Source organism: Callospermophilus lateralis, chromosome 2 (genome assembly GCF_048772815.1).
Source record: "Callospermophilus lateralis isolate mCalLat2 chromosome 2, mCalLat2.hap1, whole genome shotgun sequence".
NCBI classification, from domain to species: Eukaryota; Metazoa; Chordata; class Mammalia; order Rodentia; family Sciuridae; genus Callospermophilus; species Callospermophilus lateralis.
This window is the reverse complement of record NC_135306.1, coordinates 26609666-26631064: the sequence shown is the minus strand read 5'-3', so window position 1 is coordinate 26631064 and position 21399 is coordinate 26609666. Positions and strand designations below refer to the sequence as shown.

The 21399-nt window shown below is 32.3% G+C and overlaps 1 protein-coding gene across 1 annotated transcript in view; it reads left to right on the top strand.

Annotated features, from left to right (window-relative positions):
• Nucleotides 1-21164, top strand: part of Tmem38b (transmembrane protein 38B) — a 48201-nt gene extending 27037 nt beyond the window's left edge. Inside the window, exons 3-6 of the mRNA XM_076843211.2 lie at nucleotides 2941-3125; nucleotides 3910-3997; nucleotides 11421-11538; nucleotides 20855-21164. Of these exons, the coding sequence (XP_076699326.1) occupies nucleotides 2941-3125; nucleotides 3910-3997; nucleotides 11421-11538; nucleotides 20855-21070 (607 nt within the window). The 3' untranslated portion in view covers nucleotides 21071-21164. The remainder of the gene's footprint in view (nucleotides 1-2940; nucleotides 3126-3909; nucleotides 3998-11420; nucleotides 11539-20854) is intronic.
• The last annotated feature ends 235 nt before the right edge of the window (nucleotides 21165-21399 follow it).

The window sequence follows — 21399 nt, the reverse complement described above, 5'->3', positions numbered from 1 at the left end:
TCTTTGTGCTTTGTTCATGCAATATATTCCTTTTTTTTTTTTTTTCCCCCAAGTACTGGGGATTGAACCCAGGGCACTCTACCACTGAGCCCCTTCCTCCCTTTAAAATTTTGAGAGGGTCTTGCCAGGTTTCTGAGGCTGGTCTTGAACTTTCAATCCTCCTGTTGCAGTCTCCAAAGTAGTTGGGATTATAGGAGTGTGCCACCACACCTGACAATATTGCATCCTATTCTGCAAATAGGAATCTTTTCTTTGTCCTCATAGACCTTTACATATAAAAAAGGTTCTGATTTAAAGACATAGTATATGTTACTATTTTCTCCTTTAAAGTTTTAATATTTAGAATAAATATATAGTCTTTGCTTCATTTAATTTTTCTTATTTCTTTCTTTATTTTTGGTATTTGGTATCGAACCACTGAGTCACATCCCCAGCCCTTCTTATTTTTAATTTCAGACCATATCAATATAAATTGCTTAGGAACTCACTAAGTTGCTGAGGCTGACCTCAAACTTGCGATCCTCCTGCCTCAGCCTCCTGAGTCACTGAGATTACAGGCATGTGCCACTGTGCCCAACTACTTCATTTAATTTTAATTTGAAAATTAAAATGATGTTTGGAGTGTAAATTCTAGCAAGTAAGGTCATCTTTAGTATCATAGTGCACACATCTGGAGATTAGCACCATCTACTGGCATACAGAAATAATAACTTGGTTATGTCATAATTATTGGTTAGAAAGATTTTTCTTTTTTTAAAATTTTTTTTATTGTAGTTGGAACACAATACCTTTATTTTATTTATTTAGTTTTATGTAGTGCTGAGGATTGAACCTAGTGCTTCGCACATGCTAGGCAAGTGTTCTACCGCTGAACCATAACCCCAGCCTATAGATGGAGTTTTCTTTTTGAAAATAATTTGAAAATAATTTTCCTATGTATTGATTTTTATTCCCCAGGGTTTTTTTTTTTTTACCTTGAACTTAAATTCCCAAGTGTAACTTATTATATGTTGCATATTATACAGTTGCATAGCTAAAATTACATTTAGACAAGCTGTCATTGGGTAAGTCTTTTTTCAAAGCACATATATAAAATAATTTATTAGAGTAATAAGAACAAGAGGAAACTATTGTATTGAACCAACATTAATTATATTTATTTAGTGTTCTGTTTTGGTTTAGTTAAGTGATAATATCTTTGTAGAGGAATGGAATTGATAGTACAGAATTCTCAGTGACTAACCTTGGGAAATTTTACTCCCATCTTTCTTACTTTAAGTGGTTTAGCTTTCATTTGTTGGTGGTATAGGATTTTATTTGTATCTTGTTTTTGGACTAATTTCTATCCTTGGTCATTTTTCTTTCTTTATCAGTTTAATCCATGAGACTTAAAAATGTGTGAGAAATCTATTATTGTCATTCATTTTTCTCTTTTTTCTGTTATGTTTTCTTTAGGCACTTTTATAAGTTAAATGTATCTTAGATGTTATAAGGAGGGACATGTGATTACTTAATGAGTGTTAGTTGAGTGATTCATTAAAGGAATTTAAAAAAATCTAATTTATGTTGCAGAGTAGGAATAGTTGTTTTAGAGATTCAGTGTTTCTGATATGTTTATTTATAAGTCTTCTGAACAAAATAAATGATCTTTTGCTCTGTGGCTATTTAGCACTCAAGGAGAGTGTTTTTTTTTTTTTTTTTTTTTTTTAATGTGTTAGCTTATTGTAGGTATTCACATATTTAGGAATATCTGATTAAGGACTTACTAATTCAGAAATAGAAATAATTATAAAATCTTGAATATGAAAAGTCCAAGATTACTCTTGTAATAGCATAAGTTTTTAACTCATGTTAAAGATAGACTTAGTGAAAGGATTGAGAAATGGGGTCATTTGTACTATTGTTTTTATTACTCCTTTCAGTATTTTACCTTTGAATTTAATTTCTGTTAAAGTGAAAACTAATCTTTTCTAATTCTAATGTATAATTTTATTTTATTAAAACATATACAATGTCTTTATACTCTGGAAAAATGAATTGGAGAAAAGGGCATTTGGTAATTGAGAAAGGGTTGCACTCAATCCCCAGTAACTTCTTTCCTGTGCCTCTTTGTGAACAACATAAATCTATACAAAGATAGGTGATAGCTCAAAAGCAAGCAGGGTTGTTAATATTTTAAGAACAATTCACTTCTGGTGAATTATTTTTACTTGTCCTAAGCATCTGTTCAAATAATGTCAGAAGTTTTTACTAGAAAAAAAAACGACTTATTTTCTCTTCATTTCTAAAACATGATTGGTTAAAACTAAGCATGTTCAACTAAATTTTAAAAACCAGGCTTATATTCTTTCAGTTGTATGAAAAAGTGTTCTTTAACAACCCTGATTAACATTGTCTAATTAGAGCAGTCTTCACCCCTAAAAGTGATTATGCTTTTGCTTAATTTTGTTAGTTGATTCAATACTTCCAGAAAATAGGCACAAATTAGGAACTCAGTAGATACTTCATCCATTTATGGAGTATTCACAAGGTCATGACTTTTTTTTTTTTTGGTATCAGGGATTGAACTCAGGTGACTCAACCACTGGGCCACACCCCCAGCCCTGTTTTGTATTTTATTTAGAGACAGGATCTCACTGAGTTGCTTAGCACCTCACTTTTTGCTGAGGCTGGCTTTGAACTTGCAGTCCTCCTGACTCAGCTTCTCTAGCTGCTGGAATTACAGGTGTATATCACCGCACCCAGCTGATCATTACATTTTGACATGTGATTTAAAAGATTGACCTTTCTATACAGTATGTGTTTTTCTTGGATTCCTATTCTAAGTTTACATGGATAATTCCATTTATTGTGTTATGCCATATTGTTAGTACTGATAGAGTTTTGTTTCTGTTCTTCTGATTCTTTGCACATATTAAAATATTTAAATTTTAATTTCAGGTATATTATATTTTTTTGCCCTTGGGACCTTATTTCTCAGGGGTATTCATTCTTACCTGTTCAACTTCTGGCTGCGGGAATGAAGGAAGTGACCAGAACTTGGAAAATAATAGGTGGAATCACACATGCTAATAGCTATTACAAAAATGGCTGGTTAGTCATGATAGCTATTGGATGGGCCCAAGGTAATATTAACAATATGTGTTCATAGGTATTCTCTTATTGATGTACCATAATTATGGGGATGACATACTTTTATTAACAGTCTTTTTGGAGGTAGAAACTTTGTTTCTGTTGGCTAGCAAAATTATTTAAAAACTAGTACTTTTCAGTAGTACTAGTTCATCAGCCATTATTTTGAGCCTGACTGCCTTGTTATATAAAATTTTTATGATTTTGATTTCATTTTTATCTTTGATTTATGAACCAGAGACATTTATGTTAATTTTTTTAACATAAATAAAACAAGTTTATTTAAGAAATTATGTAGCTCTTTCTGTGTTCTTTTCCTCCAACTTGAATTACTGGAAATAGTAAATATGATTGATTATAGATTCATGTTCATGCATCAGTTGCTTTTATTGTTGCTTTCTATAGGAATTGAATGAATTTCTCTAATAACTTGTTATAGTATACTGTACCTAAAACTAATTATATCAGGAGAGTAAATGGTAAAACAGAGGATTTTATTTTTTAGGTCTGAAATAAACCTCTAGCCATACCTCTGTGCTTGAGACCCCAAATTTAAGCTTAAGTGCAGTAAAATAGACAATTGCCGTGCTGGTGAAAGGGGAGAATTGCAGATGTTTCAATATCCTAAGCTTACAAAGCAATTTTTTTCTTTCTTCCAAGATTTCTGTTTGGGAATCCTCTTGGATTTTAAATCAGGTGGTAGAATTATGGCTCCCCTCAAATATTCTTAAGAAAGTTACTAAATAATCTTGTTTATTTATTAATTTTTATTTTTAGGTGCAGGTGGTATCATTATCACAAATTTTGAACAGTTACTAAAAGGAGATTGGAAACCAGAAGGTAATGAATGGCTGAAGATGTCCTAGTAAGTGGTATATATTTTACTGAGATCTGGATTTTGTTCTTAGATCTTTTTTTTTTTTTCTAGTTGTAGTTGAACACAATATTTTTATTTTATTTGTTTATTTATATGTGGTTCTGAGGATCGAACCCAGGGCCTCACACATGCGAGGCAAGCACTTTGCCACTGAGCCACAGCCTCAGCCCCGTTCTTAGATCTTTTTAACAACATTTTTAGAACTCCCAAGTGTAATGAAATATAGCTGAAAAAATAAATGGTAATGACAATGGAAAGAAAACCCCCCAATTTTATTCTTTCTAAGAGTTTTCTCTCTCAAATGAAGTTTTAAAATAAATATTGATTCACTTCTCTGAGGATTTATCCCCTTAAAAAAACAAAACAAAATAAAACAAAACAAAAACCTTCAGATTATCATAGAATTATGGGAAGAGTATATACTTATGAAGAGAGATCTACTTAGAGGCAGACTTCTCTGGATGGAAATGAATCAATTATAGGCTCTTGGCATTTTCATTAGTGACTGTGACATCGCACACATTTCAGTTTATACATAGTTCTAGTAGTAAAATGTCAAAATTAATGGGAAAATAAATTAGTACATTATCATAAGATCCTGAGAGTGGTTTTAAAAATTACAGGTGAGTTTAAGAAAAAGTTTAGCAAAAATAATCCACTGTATATTTGTGTAATGCAAACTGTAGGTCACATCTGTTTAGAGAAAAGAATCTAATCATTAGATGTTTTTTAAAGACAACAACTCAAATCTTATAAATAAGTCATAGGTATATACCTGGTGCACCTGAAAATGAAATGGAAAAATATAGTTATTATTCACACAGGTTGAGAAAGAGAAGACTTTAGGAATAGTGGCCATAATAAGCTGCTCTTACTATTGATTTTTATAAGCTCATTTTCTAATTAATGGATTAAATATAAAGATCACAAGCATTATGAATGAGGTAGTATTTTTGAGTGAACCAATAAATTCCAGGATATTCAACTTGGAAAGTACCCTTTAAAGCTTATAAGAGGTAGTTTGAACATAATATATTCCAAAGTAAAGCCTTAGAGAATAGTGTATAAAATCAGTGTTTTAGAATAAGTGGAACTGAAAACAGAATCCAAAGCTATTTTCTGAGGCTTTATCCTATCAGATGCTATGTAGACACTTCTAAAAACATATATGTTATCACTAATACTCTCAATAAACCTAAAAAGCAAGTATTATTTCTACTTCATGGATTAGAAAACTAAGTTTCAGAGATGTTAGAAGACTTGCTTATTGCTACCTAGGTATTTAGAATGTTTTTCTTTTCTTTCTTTCCTTTTTAAATTGTGCATTTCTTAATTTTTTAATTAAGCTAAAACTTTATATTGAGTAAACTGCGTCCATTTAAAGAATATAATTTTTGTTGAGTTTAAACAGAAATATATAACAAAGGAATAGTGATCACTATCAAGAATATTTCCATTAATCCACAAATTTCCTTTTGTCCCTTTGCATTCCATCTCTCCCTCCATTCTTGATTATAGACAGAAATCTGTTTTTTTCCTAGAATTTTATGTAAATGGATTTTTTATATTCTTTTGGATCTAACTTCTTTCTTTCATCATAGAAATTTTGAGGTTCAACATGTGGATGAGCTGGTTTCTTCCTTTTTGTGCTATATTTTATTTTATGGAACAATCACATTTTATTTTATCTGTTGATGGACATTTGGGTTTATTCCAGTTTCGACCATTGTGAGCAAAAGTTCCTTCAACATTTGTATGTGAATCATTGTGTGGACACATTCTCATTTTATTTATGTAAACATATTAGGGAATGGCTGAGTTGTATAGTAGGTGTACATTTAACTTTTTAAAAACCATTGCCCATTTTCCCAAAGTGTCTTAAGAGTTCTAGTTTCTCCATATTATTGCCAAGCCTTGGGATTGTCAGTCTTTTTATTTTTAGAAATTATAGTGAGTACATTTCTCATTGTGATTTTAGTTAGTATTTCCCTGTGGACTCTGTTGAACATCTTTTCATATGCTTATTGGCCATTTTATGTCTGTTTTGAGAAGTATCTGTATATATCTTTTCCTACTGTTATGATTAGATTGTTTGTCTTATTATATTTTTAAATTTTTTTTTGTTTGTTTCTGGACCTTTATTTTATTTATTTATTTTTATGTGTTTTTATGTGTTTATGTGTTTTGGTGTTAAGGATCAAACCCAGTACCTCACTAGTGCTAGGCTAGTGGTCTACCACTGAGCTACAATCCCAACCCTTGTTATATTCTTTATATATTCTGAATACCATTTCTTTTTTTAATTCTAATTTGTTATGTATGACAGCAGTATGCATTACAATTCATATTACACATAAAATGCCATTTCTTTGATGTGTGTTTGTAGACTTTTGGTACAGATCAATTTATCAATTTTTTAATACTTTCATATTCTGAGATATCTTTGCCTATCCAGAATTGCAAAGTTATTATTCTAATGGTTTCAAGAAATTTCTACTCTTAGCTTTTATAGTTAAGTCTATGATCTATTTCAAGTTTAATTTTTGTATAAATAGTATTGTGTAGGATTTGATATTTATTTTTCCCTTCTATATGCAGTTGTTTTGGCACCATTTCTTGGGAAGACTTTCCTTTTGCCCATTTAGTGCCTTGTTAACCCTTGTTTTTTTTTTTTTTTTCCCCCCATAATCAAGTGATCACATATTTGTGGCTCTGTTTCTGGACTTTCTTCTGTTTTACTGATGTAAAAGTCCCCTAATGCCCCAACCCCACTATGGTATGGGAGTTTTCAGTTTTAATATCTTTTGGAACCTATATGCTGTTTTCCATACTTTGTTATACTAGTTTTAATTCCTATTATAGTGTGAAAGGTTCCATTTTCTTCATACCTTTATCAGCATTTCTTGTCTTTTGTCTTTTTGATAATAGCTACCCTCATGGGTGTGAGTTGGTATCTCACAGTAGTTTAATTTGCATTTCATTGATGATTAGTAATGTTGGCTATTTTTATGTCCTTTGGAGAAAGTTCCTTTGCTTCCTTTTTAAACCTGGTTATATATTTTCTTGCTGTTAGATTGTATGGTTTCTTTTTTATTTTTTTTTAAAGAGAGAGTGAGAGAGGGAGAGAGAGAGAGAATTTTAATATTTATCCTCTAGCTATCGGTGGACACAACATCTTTGTTTGTATGTGGTGCTGAGAATCGAACCCGGGCCGCATGCACGCCAGGCGAGCGTGCTACCTCTTGAGCCACATCCCCAGCCCTGTATGGTTTCTTAATAAATTCTGGATATTAACCATGTATCATATACTAGGTTTAAATATTCTCCCAGTCTGTGGTTTGCCCTTTCTCTTTCTTTCTTTCTGAGAGTGTGAGAGAGAGAGAGAGTGAGAGAGAGAGAATTTTTTTAATATTTATTTTTTTTTAGTTATCTGCGGATACAACATCTCTGTTTGTATGTGGTGCTGAGGATTGAACCCTGGCCGCACGCATGCCAGGCGAGCGCGCTACCGCTTGAGCCACATTCCTAGCCCTGCCCTTTCACTTTATTGGTTGTTTCCTTTGTTGTACAGAAGCTTTTTAACTTGATAGAGTCCTGTTTATTTATTTGTTTTTGCTTTTGTAGCTTGAGATTTTGATATGGTATTCAAAAAGTCATTCCAAGGCAGTGGCATACTCTCAGCCTATACAGGTTGCATGACAAAATTAGATTCATGTTACCAAAGTAATTCTTAGAAAAGTGAAGCAGGAGGCATCACAATACTGGACCTTAAATTATAACTCAGAGTGATAGTAATAAAACTGGCATGGTATTGGCACCAAGACCAATGGTACAGAATAGAAGACAAAGAGAAACCCATGTAAAAACAGTTATTTTATACTAGACAAAGGCTCCATAAACATGCTTTGGAGAAAAGATAGCCTCTTCAACAAATGGTGCTGGGAAAACTGATATCTATGTGTATCAAAATGAAACTAAACCCCTCTCTCTGACCCTGCACAAAACTCAACTCGAGTGTATCAAGGACTTATGCATTAGATCAGAGACCCTGCAGCTACTAGAAGAAGATAAAGTAGGTCCAGATGTCTACCATGTTGGCCTCAGAACTGAATTCCTCAACAAAACTTTTAAAGAGTAAAAAGTAAAATCAAGAATCAATAAATGGGTTGGTATCAAACTAAAAAGCTTCTTCACAGCAAGAACAATCAAGAATGTGAAGAGAGAGCCTAAGGAATGGGGGTAAGTCTTTGCCACCTTCACCTAAATAGAACATTAATCTCCAGGATATACAAAAAACTCAACAAACAAACAAACAAAAATACAAAACAAAATAAAAAACCCAAAAAACTTAACACTGTAAAAAGAAATAACCCAGTCAATAAATGGGCAAAGGAACTGAACAGGTACTTCACAGAAGAAATACGATCGAGCCAACAAATATATGGAAAAATGTTCAGCTTTTCTAGCAATTAGAGAAATGCAAATTAAAACTACACTGAGATTTCATATCACTTCAGTAAGAATGGCAATTATCAAGAGTACAAGTAACAATAAATATTGGGGAGGAAGTGGGGAAAAATGTACGCTCATACATTTCTGGTGGAACTGCAGATTGGTACAACCACTCTGGAAAGCAGTATGGAGATAATTCAGAAAGCTTGGAATGGAACTACCATTTGACCCAGTTATCCCACTCCTTGGCATATACCCAAAGGACTTACAATTAGCATACTATATATATATATATAGATAGATAGATAGATAGATAGATATCAATCAATGTTTATAGCAGCTCAGTTCACAATAGGTAAGCTATGGAACCAACCTAGGTGTGCCCTTCAACAAATGAATGGATAAAGAATGTGGTATATATACACAATGGAATATTACTCAGCTATAAAGAAGAATGAACTTATGGCATTTTTCCATAAGAGATGGAACTGAAATCTATCATGCAAGCAACATAAACCAGTTCCTAAAAACCAAAGGCTGAATGTTTTCTTTGATATGTGCATGCTAACACGAAGGGAATAGGAAGGACAGTAGGATATATCGAACATAACTTTCCTAACTTCATATGTGAGTACATGATCACTGTAACTCCACAACCACAGGAATGTGAAATATACTCCATGTATCTATAATATGTCAAAATACACTCCACTATTGTGTATACCTAAAAAGAACAAATAAAATATTTAAAAACTTAGATTCATGCTTAGGAAGATTTTCTCTGGTAAGAAAAAATTTTTTCTCTGGTCAAGAGTTTAATTGGACAGTCTTTTACTAGTGTTGAAGGGATTAGGCATATGATTCATGGATAAATTTCAGCCATCATAGCCGAAGCCCAGGAATAGAGAGGAGATTATTCAAAAAAGATTTGTGAAGGAAGGATTCGCTTGACTAATGGCATGGATCTCAGGAAACCCAAAGAGTGTTAGAAATGTTAAATTAGCAGATATACTGCCAGCTTGGACTGCAAGAACAGAGACAGGATGAAATGAAAGAAGATTACCTAACTCATGGAATTCCTTAGGTGAAAAATAGGCTGATAAAACTGTGCAGCTACAGAAGTGTGCTGCCCTCTAAAGGAAAAGGAATAATGACTTCATGGTGGGGACTGCGCCCCAGAGGCCTGAGTCTAGCCCTACAGTCTGGAGTCAGAGGTGCAGAAACCAAAGACGTGAGTGTAGAGATTAGAGTTGCAGATCAGGACAGTGTATCCAGCCATAGAGGATTATCCCCAAGCCTTGAAACCTAATGGAATTGCCCTGCTGAATTTTGAAATTGCTTGGTACCAATGATATATTTATTTTATTCTCTTTCTTTTGGAATGAGAATGTCTGTAACTATTACCTAGTACCTGTTCCACCATTGTGGAACTAGAAAACTTGTTTTTAGTTTTACAGGAAATTAGTATATATTACAATTTTCTAATACATCCTGAGTTTCCTGACAAATCTCATACTTTGATTTAAAATTTAATTTCCCCTAATTCTTCTCCAGTGTCCTGCTCCAGTTTAGTATCTATAAAATCATTATTCTTCAAATTCAACCTTCAAGAGAATGTAATCCAAAATGGAAGATGTGTATGCCAAGGCCATACCTGTAATGACCCACTTTGGTACAGAAACCAAACTAATAGAAATGAATAGTTGAAAAATAACTTGAAGACAAATCTCATTTCATTTGATTTTATCTTATCCTTTTAGAATTTCAGTTTTATGTACAGTTTATAATAAAATTATGTATGTATGCATACTTTTATAAATTAAGAAACATATTAGGGAGCATCTAAAACATAAAGACCTATAGGGATATAAAATAAAAACTTAGAGATCACTGTTTTAAAATATGTTACTCAGTATATTGGTAAGTGAATTCCAAATCCTGTTGCCTAAACTTACTCCTATTTTGAACTTAATCTTTAGTGTATAATAATTAAATAACCTATTTAAAAAAATAAAGTGACTTACAGGGATCTTTAAATTTGTCAAGTTGCAATATGGCATTCTGAGAGTGTATCATTTATCTTTATGGTAAGCATAGAGAAGCTAGATAATGATCTATTACTGAGGTATACTTTAAATAATGTGGCGGGTATATAATATCAAAGTAATGTTGCTCATTTGATCCATTAGTAACTCATTGTAGACTTACAATTTCAGCATTAAGATATTAGCAAAAGCTAATATGTGTGTTGGAGTTGGCTCATATTGTTTTATGGAGCCAGTTGTGTATATCTCTTTTTCATTGCATGCAGCAGCCTGAAATTAGCTATGTGGGAGTATGTACATCATGGAAATAGGCAAACACTACAAATTGGGGATGAATTTCCCTCCTCTCACCCTCTCCTCTCCTACTGCCACATCCCCCAGCTTGTTTAGCACTGAAGGTTTTTCAATACTAATTCCAAATCATGCTATGAAACATGAGACTTTCAGCTCTTTTTTGGAACAATGTTATATGTTCAAAGTATGTTTTAGAAATGTTGCATTATGGAAATATACTCACCTTTTAGAAAGCCATGATGTACATAGACATTTCTGAAATCTCTGATACTTTATACTGTGAAGAAAGGTATTTAATTTTGTATGACTTAGCATTTCCAGAACTCTTAAGTAAATTCACAAATCTCATTTTGTGTTAATATCTGTTAGTAGCTCATTAAAAAATGTTGTACAGGGGCTGGGGATGTGGCTCAAGTGGTAGTGTGCTCGCCTGGCATGCGTGCGGCCCGAGTTCGATCCTCAGCACCACATACAAAAACAAGATGTTGTGTCCGCCGAAAACTAAAAAATAAATATTAAAAAAAATGTTGTACAGTGTACTCTTTGAGAAAGATATAGTTTATTAATTACTATGATTACATTTTTATTAACTACTGTCTTAAAATATGTTTTATTTTCAGCCCTTCCAAGGTAACCCTGCTGGGGTCCCTTATCTTCACATTTCAGCACACCAAGCATCTGACCATATCAAAGCATAATCTTATGTTCCTTTATACCATCTTTCTTGTGACCACAAAGGTAAGAGTTCTAGGTATCTGTAAATTAGTATTACAAATCCCATCTAACCTTTCCCCTATGATAGAATTCTACATACTGACCCAGTAACAAGAATATTTCTATTTTATTGTATTAAAATATGAAAAGGTGAATTTGAGATATTTTATTCAGCACATCCATGAGTTTCTAAAACAGCTTGTTTGTGATTCTTCATTTGCTTTTTGCCAAGGATGTCTGGAAACATGAGCAGACAACCTGGTATGATATATTAAAAGCCAGTGAGTAATGGAAATAGCCAAGGCTGATCAGAGACTGCAAAGGAAGTGCTACCTCATTTTTTTCAAGTGAGGTGCACGGTAGATGTTAGAATTTCTTTAAGCTCTAAAATGTCAAGATTTTACATTAGGACATATTTATGGTCACTCACTTCTGTTGTTATTGTGAGAATTGAAGATAAATCACGTCATTCTGTCACTGTGTCTGACATGTTTTGAGTTTTTTTACAGCTGTATCATAAGGCTAATTCTGATTGTTCTTATCATTATTTGGTATTGTTTCCTATTCACAAATAGATAATTTTAGAATATTATTATTTAAGCCTAGATAAATTTTATGACTAGCTCTATTTAAGACCAGATATTTTTTATTAAGAACTCACTACATGATTCTCAAAAGGAAAGCAGAATCATATAAATTTATGTCTTAGATAAGTCACCATAGAGGTCATTTATTTTTATTTTGTAGTGTCTTCAGTGGGGGTTGTCTGTGGCTTAATTTAGGGTCTCCAAATATCTGAATATCCCTTCACTTGTGCTCTCCTCTTCCAGTCCTCAAATTTTGAGCCACATGTATTTTTTAAACAGCTTTATTGAAATATATTTTACAAACCTTACAATTCACATATTTAAAGTATAAGTTGAATGGGTTTTAGTATGTTGGCAGATTTGTGCAGTTATCATCATTGTCATTATTAGAACATTTTTGTTACCCCCACAAGAAACCTTGTGCTCACTGGCAGTTGCTTCACATTTTCCCCAACACTTGTAACCGTAGGTCATTTTATTTATCCACTCATTTATTGATAGACATTTTGGTTGTGTCTCTTAGAGTACATATAATGAGTTTTGAACATGTAAGTAAAAGTTTTTGGAAAGACATGTGGTTTATTTCTTGTGGGTATATCATCTAGGAAAAAAATTTTACTTTTTATTTTTTCCTTTACAATTTATATAGTCAGAAAAATTTGATAGTGTTTTAGATATTGATCTAGTGTTTTGGCATATAAATAGATGCTAATAAATTCTCAGAGAAAATATCTCCCTCAAAGTATGACGGGCACACACAAATAAGTGTAATATATGTATAAAAATAGTGATTTTTTTAAAGACACAATTTGGTGTGAATATACTTTATATACAATCAGAGATATGAAAAATTGTGCTCTCTCTATATAATAAGAATTACTATGCATTCCGCTGTCATATATAAAAAAATTGACACTCAAAAAAAATAATGATTTTTATGGGAGAAACAAAATAAATGACTCTTAGCATTACTCAGCCTTTGTTATCTGTTCTCATCTTAACTCAATTAAAGCAGCTCTGTGTTAAGCTTTAAGTAGTCTCTGTCTTCACAGTCCACCTTGTCCCTCAGCCAAGGATTTGCAGTACCATCCTATATAGATATCTGGAGTCTCTTCTCCCAGTCCATCTGCCTGCCTTGCTTCCTCCTCTCTGCCACCTGCTCTGCAGATTCCATTCCCTTTGGCTGCAGTTGAACATGTCTCTGCTGCCTCAACTTTAGTTTAGGTTCTTTGTTCTGTGGTTGAGAAGTTGTCCTCAGGTAGTAATGGGGGTAAATGTGGAGATGACTTCATGTATTGCCCTTTTCTTATGGATCAGGCTTACACTAACTCTTGTCCGGTACCTGATAATAATTTTCTTATGTATTTTGTCAAGTTTGTTTTTTCACATCTGGAGGGGCTAGTCTAGAATCGAATATCTGGCATAGCAAAGGAGGAGGAATTTCATTCATTCATTCTTGTTCAGTCTTGTTTATCTGTGTTTTGTTAATCTTTTCAGAAGACTGACTTTTGGTTTTATTGTTCCTTCTACACTGTTTTCATCACTGCATCTCATATCACATGTTTTGACTGCATCTCATGTCACATGTTTTTAATTGTGATTTAGTTTAAATTCCTACTGATTTACATTAGTTTCTTCTTTGACATGAAAATGTTTACAACTATGTTTTGAAATTTCCAGGCATTAAAAATATCTGTTCTTAAGTGATTTCTGCTTTACATTTTGAACAGTATATACGTGTAATCTATGTGTTATTCTTTGGAATTTTGTTGAAACTTCATTTCTGTATTAGTATTGATGAGATTTTGTAATTAATTTTTATATGTATGAAAAGTAAGTATATTCTTTATTTTGGAGGAATAGAAATCATATATTTGTATATACATATGCTTGTTCATTGTGATCCAACTGTAGAATATAATTGTTAATTTTCTTCTTGCTTCATTTATTCTCTTTTTTATTGAGAGAATTATGTTAAATACCTCCATTTTGTGTTGCTCTCTTTCTTGTATTCTTCCTCTGCTCCTTCCTGTCTTTCTTTTCACCCAGAACTTAAGCAAGCCTGAATATTGATTAAATATGGGGTCCCATTTTCATTCAAGGAGGACTCAATTCTACCTTTATAGATCTCTCTAGTCCTTTGTGATTATTAAAACTTAAGCATCAGGGAAAGAAATATATGCAAAAGACTATTGGCATAGGAAAAGCACTTGAGTATTGAAATCATACAGACCTTTGTTGGAATTTAAGCTTCACAATTTTGAGCAAGTAATCTGTGTTTTTCAAACTAGGGTTTTCCATACCCCAAGCTATATATGACTTTTGGCATTGTCTTTACAAAGTCATGTAAATATGATGCATTTTGTACCAGTGATTGATCTCAATGGTAATTAATTTTAAACATTAAAATAAGTTAAGCAGGAATAGGATAAAATTCACATAAAATTTAAAGATAAGATAAATGACATTTTATTTTTGACATGTCTTTGGCAGTTTTGCGCTTTATCAAGTTGGTTTCCCCCATCAGAGATGAGTTTATAAAATTTGAGAAGCCTAGGGTATCTATTGGCTGCTTAGCATAAGGTGTTACTGTGAAATAGTGTTATTGTGAAATAAAACAAAGGGAAAGGTCAAAAATGATTAAAACTGAAAAGAGCATGTTGGGTTTTGAAATTAATCATTATATGATGATCTCGATAAGAGCAATTTTAGTGGAAAGATATAGGAAAATTATTTTAATCAATTGAGTCAAATAAAAGGAAGTGAAGATGAAGAGTATTAACTATTTTAAAGGATCTTAAGGCAGTATAAATAAGAGAGCAGTCTGACAATGTCTGAGAGAGTTATAGATTTACTTGTCTTGTGAGTTGTTAATTTCATTTCTAGATATAGCCAACAGCAATGTTTGTCTAGGTGTGGTACAGGTCCAGTTTTATCAGGATCACCTTTAAAATGTTTTTTAGCAAAGTAGTATGTAATATTTATTTACAAAATACTTAAGAATGAGTTCTTTTAAAAAATCTAAACATCAGTTATGAAGGAATAACTTACTATGACAAAGTCTATTCAGTCTCGGAGTACATTTTTTATGAGTTTTGACAGATATGTAACCTGTGTATCTATTATCACAGTCAAGATATGGAATATTTGTATCACTTCCGAAAGTTCCCTTGTGTCCTACTCCAGTAACTCCCAATTACTTCTAAAACTCCAAGCTACTAGATATTTATTTTTTATCACCTATATGTTTGATTTGTCTTTTTCCTATTTTATATAAATGGAATTGTATAGTACATAGTCATGTGCTTGGCTACTTTTGCTCAGCAGACTGTCTTTTGAAATTTACCCATAGTTTCTTACAAATTCTATTTTATTGCTAAGTAGCATTATATACTGTATTTTGTTTATCCAATTATCTGTTGATGGATTTTGAGTTGTTTCCAGCTTCTGATTATTTGAATAAAGTTATCATGAATAAAGCTACTATGAATATGTGTACCTTGTGAGGTAAGGGTCAGGTTTGTTTTTTACTCATATTAATATAGAGTTGTTTCAGCACTATTTGTTAAAAAGCTTATTCTCTCCCCCTTGAATTGTCTTGGCAGTTTTGTTGAAAATCAGTTGCCCTGACATGTATGGGTTTATATCCGGGCTTTATCTGTACCATTGATTTATGTGTCTGTATGTCTAGCCAATACTAGATTATTTTCATTACTATGGCTTTTGAAATCAAATAGTATAAATTCAACATTTTTTTTTAGTATTTCTTTGGATATTCTAGGTCTTTTGCATTTCCAAATACATTTTTTGATTATGCTGTTATTTTCTATTTTAAAAAGCCAACTGGGTTCAGTGACACATGGCCAAGAGTCCCAGCTACTCCAAGCTGAGGAGAAACGATTCCTTGAGCCCAGGAGTTTAAGACCAACCTGGTCAATATGGATGCCATTAAAAAAAAAAAAAAAGTTGAAATTGTATCTGTAGATCTATTTGGGGAGAAATTACATTTTAAAAATATTGAGTCTGCTGATCCATGAGCATGATGTATTTCTCCATTTACTGAAGTATTCTTTAATTTTTAGGAGTAAGCATTTATGGTTTTTATTGTTTTACATGTATCTTGTTAACTTGAAATTTATCCTGAAGTAGTTCATATTTTTTGGATGCCTTTATGAATAGTACTTTTAAAAATTTCAATTTTGAATTTTATATTGACTTTATGATAGTAATTTTCAAAATTTCAAATTTGAACTTTGCTTATATGTAGATATACAATTGATTCTTGCACATTGTTCTTGTATTCTGTATCTTGGCTAAATTCACCTTTTGGTTCGGATAATTTTTGTATAGTTTTCCTTAGTATTATCTACATACCTGACCTTGTCTATGGTAAACAATTTTCCTTTGCTATTTTTAATTGGATGACTTTTGTTTTCTTTCAAATCTTGTGTTGGCTTGAACCTCCTGTACAGTGTTGAATACAAATGGTGAGAGTGGATGACTTTGTTTTTTTCCTGGCCTCTGAGGGAAAATGTTCAACCTTTTACCTTTAAGTATGATGTTAGCTAGAAGGGTCTTTTTAAATTTTTTTTTTTAAGTTTTAGATGGATACAATACCTTTATTTTATTATTTTTATGTGGTGTTGAGGATCGTAGAATCTAGGCAATTTTTTTTACCACTAAGCCACACAACCCCAGCCCTACAAGGTCTTATGTATGCCCTCATGTGAGGAAGTTCTCTGCTGGAAGTTTTTATCATGAATGGGTATAAAATTTGTCAAAGATTTTTTTTAGCATCAATTGAAATAATCATGATGTTTTCCCATGAATTGTGTTAATATAGTTTTTTGGATTGAATTAATTTTTTTAAAATGTTATATCAACCTTTTCATTTCCTGTAGTAAACCTCATTGAATCTTGATATAGTATCCTTTTTGTGTATTATTTGATTTAATTTGTTAATGTCTTTCAAGGATTTTTTTCCCCTCCTGTGTATTCATGATGTTGGTTTGAAGTTTTCTTTGTAATTTTGTCTGTTTTTGTTGTTGTTGTTGTTGTTGACCTAAAATAGAACTCATTAAATAAGTGGAGGAGTATTCAGTTTTCTACTTTCTAAAAGAATTTATATAGATTTGATATTGTTTCTTAATAAATGTTTGATAGATTCACCTGTGAAACCATTTGAACTGAAGTTTTCTTTGAGGAAAGTTTCTGAGGACAATTTCTTAAGTAGTTACAGGGCTAATAAGATTTTCTATTTTATATACATTTTAGTAAGTTGTATTTTTCATGGAATTTGCTATTTGACTTAAGGTTTTTAAAAAAAAATTTGTTAGCATAAAATTAGACTCAATAGTCAAAGAATTTGTACTAATATTTCCACTTTCATTTCTGGTATTGGTAGTTTATATCTTCGTTTTGTCTTTAACATAGTCTTATATTTGGAAAAGCAGTTTTAATAAACAAATGAAAATATAAGATAAAGTACTGTTACTTAAATAAGTTGTAACCTTATATTGCTTGACCATTTTTACATCTAAATAAGTCATTGCTTACTAGCTTAGGTAAATACATGATAGTCATCTATACAGAGTCAGAAAGCATAAAATATGAGAAAGGAAACACTGTTAATGGCAATTCTAGTAACTCAACAAATGTTTCATAATTTCTAGCTCTTCTAATGGTGGAAAACTACCAAGTGTAGTCCCTGAGAAGTCAAGTAGACACCCTGGTTCTGATTGGGTTTTTTTTGTGGGGGGCGGCTACTGGGGATTCAACTCTGGGGCACTTAACCTCTGAGCCACATCCCTAGCTCTATTTTGTACATTATTTAGAGACGGGTTTAAATGAGTTGCTTAGTGCCTCACTTTTGCTGAACCTGGCTTTGAACTCTCCATCCTCCTGCCTCAGCCTCCTGAGCCACTCTGATTACAGGAATGTGCCACTGTGCTGGCTCTATCTTCTAATTGTTTTTTTTTTTTTTTAATATTTATCTTTTAGCTTTAGGTGGACACAATATTTTTATTTTGTTTTTATGTGGTGCTGAGAATCGAACCTAGTGCCTCACGCATGCCAGGTGAGCGTGCCACCACTTGAGCTACATCCTCAGCCCCTCTGTCTTCTAATTATTGATGCAGGATAACAATGTCAGGGCAGTCCCTAGTAATGGTACATTAAGAAGCTAGATTCCTTCCTTCTGGTCATTGATTTCATCGCAGTATTTAATAATAGTGTAATATGACTACAGTTAATAGGCTATGCATATAAATATTGATCTGCTGAAGAATGTTTAGTATAATAACAGCTTTGCTTTGTACAGTAGTACATTTTCATCTAAAGTTTTGGCATTAAATAAAAATTTTGTTTTTTAAAATTAATTTAACTAGGGCTGGGGAAGTGGCCAGTGATAGAATGCTTGCCTAGCATTTATAAGCCCTGGGTTCAATCCCCAGTAAAATACATATCATTCTATCTAGAGTTTTCTTAATTTCATCAGTTTGTTCCAAAGATCCAGCTTTTGGTTTACTGATTTTCTGTTTTATGTCTCATTACTTTTCAGGTCCTTATTATACCTTTCCTCTGTCTACTTTGGGCTTACTTTGTTCTCTACAAAGAAAAGGTTGAAGATTGATAAATTTGACTCAGTCACTTTTTTTTTTTTAAGTTGCCTGGCAAAACCCAAAGTGGACAAAATCAAAATTCAGCTGTCAAACTGTATAAAATACTTAGAACGTATATCATAGAGGGCTGGTATCCTTTATGTATAACAAGAATGAAGGACCAAGACCTAATAAAAAAATTGAGAAAGTTATCACTAATGCACACGGATAAGATATAAAGATGTCCTTCAAACATATGAAAAAATATGAAATTCATAATTTGAGCAATAATAAAATAATACTGAGATACCATTTCTTGCTTATCAGATTGGCAAAAATTTAAAGTCTGGCTACAGATTCTTTTATACACATGGATTTTTGGTTCACTGTCCACATGGTTCCCTGTTCTTTGGTTTGTGATGCCCTCACATCCTAGATATTTTGGCTTTCTCAGGCTTTAGATCTTTGTCTCCTTAGCCCCGAACACTTCTGATTTCTATTCCTGTTGTTCTTAAAAGAAAAGGCCATGGTGAATGTGGAGCTCACTTTTTTCAGCTTCCTTTCTATTAGGGATAATAGCGCCATGAGATTCTGCTGTACTGGTTGTTGTCCAGTGGCTTTTAGCAGTTGTTTTATGTATTTTTGTCTTTTACATTGATTTTGATGTGAGACTTAAGTCTGATGTAGGGTATGTTGCCATGGCTGGTCTGAAATCTGTGTGGGTGCATTAAAAAAAAGTTTGTTTTCGTGTCAAATACACATAAAAAATAGTTATTTAAAAGTAAACATTTCAGTGATGTTTTAAGTACATTCACAATTGTGTGAGTTTTTAATTTATATAAATGATAGAACAGTGTAGATTTTGTTCCAATTTCTACTTAATTATATATCCTAATTTTTTTTTTCGCTATTGTGTTTCTGTTAATCACTTTTAACTGTGATTTTTTTTTTTAATATTTATCTTTTAGCTTTAGGTGGACACAATATCTTTATTTTGTTTTTATGTGGTGCTGAGAATCGAACCTAGTGAATTCACTTTTCTATGCCTCTTGATAGACATCTACTATTTTTGTAGCTTGCCTCTATCTAGATTTATGTGTGGCAGTTAATAATAATTTATTCTTGATAAGATTTCCCCCACTAACATGGATTTTGTAGGGGCTTTTTAAAGAAATGTGATTCCAAAAATTTCTGGTTTGATTGATTTCTGTGATCTGGAGTAATTGACACTTGAGTAATTGAATGGCTGGACTTTGGGGAATAATTATAGAGCTTAAATTTCTTCCCATGATCTCTTTTGGCACCAGTCTGATTTCTTAACACCAAATTTTGCCAGATAAATAATTGGAAGCACTTTTCCCTCAACCTTTTGATGTCTTAGTTAAATATATATGAAAAAATTGGGTGGTAGATACTTTCTGCCATCCCTATTAGGGACAGTATTCTGCAATTCACTGAAAGTCTGTGACTTCTGTTAATGATAGAGTAGTTAGTAACTGAATTAAAAATTTAGGTTTTGCAAACTGCTTTACTGACTATTAGCTTTATGATTTTGGGCAAGTTACAGAACCTCTCAGAGCCTTGCTTCTAGATCTTCATGATGAGGATAATAATAGAGTATTGTTGGAGTAAATTGAAAGAGAATAATAATATAAAATACTTAATTACAGGGGGCTGGGGTTGTGGCTCAGTGGTAGAGTGCTTGCCTAGTATGTATGAGGCACTGGTTCGATCCTCAGCTCGATATAGCTGTAAAATAAAGATAATGTGTCCACCTAGAACTAAAAAATAAATATTTAAAAAAATACTTATTACAGTTCTGTAATGTACATAGTAATAATAGCTGTATTGGTTTTTGATATAGACTATAAATGACATTTTATCTTTTTTCCCTTTGAAAACTATTTATGTGGAAATGGTTATACTGTTCATTTGACATCCAAAAAATATGGTACCTTCTATTATTTTTAAATGAATTATCTTCTTTTCCATAGAGAAAAGATTTTTTTTCCCAGAATGTAGCTTAGTTTGTTCTCCTGCAGAGTAAATTAAGAATGCCTTTTGAATATTTTTTTCCTTTTCGTTTACTTTTCTTTGAGAAACAGAGAACAGTTGTACTTAAATTCAAAATTGAACTTTTTTTTTTCTGCCCAGATAACCATGATGATTACAGAGACTTCTTCTGTGACTCTTGCTCCTTTTGAAGATATATTGAGTCGGATGCTCTTTGGCTGGCAGCACCAGTTTTCATTGTGTGAAAAGAAATGTGGAGCAAAATCGTCTTCCAATGGCACTGGTTCATCAGTCTCAAAACCTATAACCGATGGTTCAGATAATGTTAAAAGGAAACATTCTAAGAAGACTGAGTAAATTTACTTGAGCTCTAGAAGGCAAAAAAATTTCTTTTCTACCTATCAGATTGTGATAAATATTTCTATGTAGATGATGTGAAATAAAGATTATATATAAGGAATGGAGGTGACAAAAAGAAAGAAATTCTTTCTGTTTTAGGGTGACTACCACTTTCTTGATTGTAATTCTTGAGTGTCATGAGTATATCATGTGAATTTTTTTCTGATATAAAGTATCTTGTGATTATTTGAATAGTTTACATTGATAAAAGAAATTTAAAAAATTTGAAACTTTTAAAAAATTGGGTAATTTCATGCATTTAAAAAATCTGAATCTATTTGAGCTTT